General features: G+C 31.7%; 1 protein-coding gene across 1 annotated transcript in view; it reads left to right on the top strand.

Moving 5' to 3' along the window:
* The window catches only part of LOC111785284 (probable glucan endo-1,3-beta-glucosidase BG4), a 7913-nt gene extending 7334 nt beyond the window's left edge, over window positions 1-579 (top strand). Inside the window, exon 5 of the mRNA XM_023665691.1 lies at window positions 10-579. Within this exon, the coding sequence (XP_023521459.1) occupies window positions 10-579 (570 nt within the window). The remainder of the gene's footprint in view (window positions 1-9) is intronic.
* The last annotated feature ends 1060 nt before the right edge of the window (window positions 580-1639 follow it).

The raw sequence follows: 1639 nt of genomic DNA, 5'->3' as shown, positions 1-1639 counted from the left end.
CATTTTTAGGTGACAACCGTGGTGCCCATGACACCATTGGAAGTCTCATACCCACCTTCGGCCGGAGCATTCTCTGCCACCGCCATCGGACCTCTAAAAGACATCACTCAAGTTTTGGGGACATCCGGCGCACCATTACTGTTGAACGTGTACCCATATTTCGCATACGCATCAAACCCACAACAAATCTCGCTGGATTACGCTCTCTTCACATCCACCACGCCGGTGGTGGTGGACGGAAACTTACAGTACTTCAATCTGTTCGACGCGATGGTGGATTCTTTCTACTCGGCGCTGGAGAAGATCGGCGCGGAGGGAGTGCGAATCGACATCTCGGAGACTGGATGGCCGAGCAAAGGGAACGATCCGTTAACGAGCGTTGAAAATGCGGCGACGTATAACAGGAACTTCGTGGAACATGTGAGGAGCGGCGCTGGAACGCCGAGGAGGCCGAATGTGAAATACGACGGCGTTTTGTTCGAGATGTTCAATGAGAATTTGAAGACGGCGGGGGTTGAACAGAACTTTGGGTTGTTTTATTCCAATATGCTTCCGGTTTATTCGTTCTGGAATTGCTGAATTATGAACTTTTTATTTATTTATTTATAAGTTTAATAGAATAATTTGTATCTCTGAAACTAGAACAGAGACTAGATCCAAAGCTAACCTGGGCCTTGGCCCAAATTGGGATTCGCTAACATCCAAAGCCCACCTGGGCCTTGGCCCAAATTGGGATTCAGTTGACCAAGGCCCATGGGCCTTGTGTTAGTCACATATTGAAAAATCATCGTCCCCCAACCCTAATATACTTGAAAAAAAATATGTTTGAATTAATAAAAATAACTTTCAAATTTTCAAATCTCAAATTATAAAAAAATATCCTTAATCTTTTAAAACATTAATTAATATATATATATATATATATATATATATATATATATATATATATATATATTATTGACAATAAAGATAATGTGTAGGAAATAAAATGGCAGATATAAGGACAATGTGTCGGAAATGGTCGGTATCTCAATTGGTAGAACAGATGACTGAAAATCTTCGTGTTACGGTTCAAATTTACTATTGAAAGTACGATATATATATATATATATATATATATTTATTTATTTATTTATATATCATTTTAGATGAAACGGTTAATATTTTGTTTTAAAAATACTTTTGACTCTCGAAATGATTTTAAAAATATTCATATTTAATAGTATTTAAAAAATATCTTTAAATTGTTTTATTAAAAAAAATATATAATTTTTTTGTTAATTTTAAATGAAATTGTTAATATTTTGTTTGGGATACTTTTAAAGTTTTAAAATAATTTAAAAAATACTTTTTAACTTTTAGTAGGGTTAAAAATACCTTTAAATTAAAAAAAAAAAAAAAAACTTTAAAAACATCTTTAAATTTAAAAAAAAAATTAAAAAAATACTCAAATACATTTCTAAAATACTAATTTCGAAATAATATTTATACTACTTTTAAAATTTTATAAATATTTTTTAAAGAGTACTAATTAAACTTTTTAAAGTTTAAACATAATTTAGTCAACAAAAAAGTAAAATCTTCACATATTTAGGATTTTGCCGTTTAAAAAAAATAAAACTACTAAATTAACCCTATT

The sequence above is a fragment of the Cucurbita pepo genome, unplaced genomic scaffold, assembly GCF_002806865.2.
Source record: "Cucurbita pepo subsp. pepo cultivar mu-cu-16 unplaced genomic scaffold, ASM280686v2 Cp4.1_scaffold000433, whole genome shotgun sequence".
Classification (NCBI taxonomy): domain Eukaryota; kingdom Viridiplantae; phylum Streptophyta; class Magnoliopsida; order Cucurbitales; family Cucurbitaceae; genus Cucurbita; species Cucurbita pepo.
The sequence above is the reverse complement of the archived record's forward strand: the minus strand, read 5'-3'. Positions and strand labels throughout refer to the sequence as shown.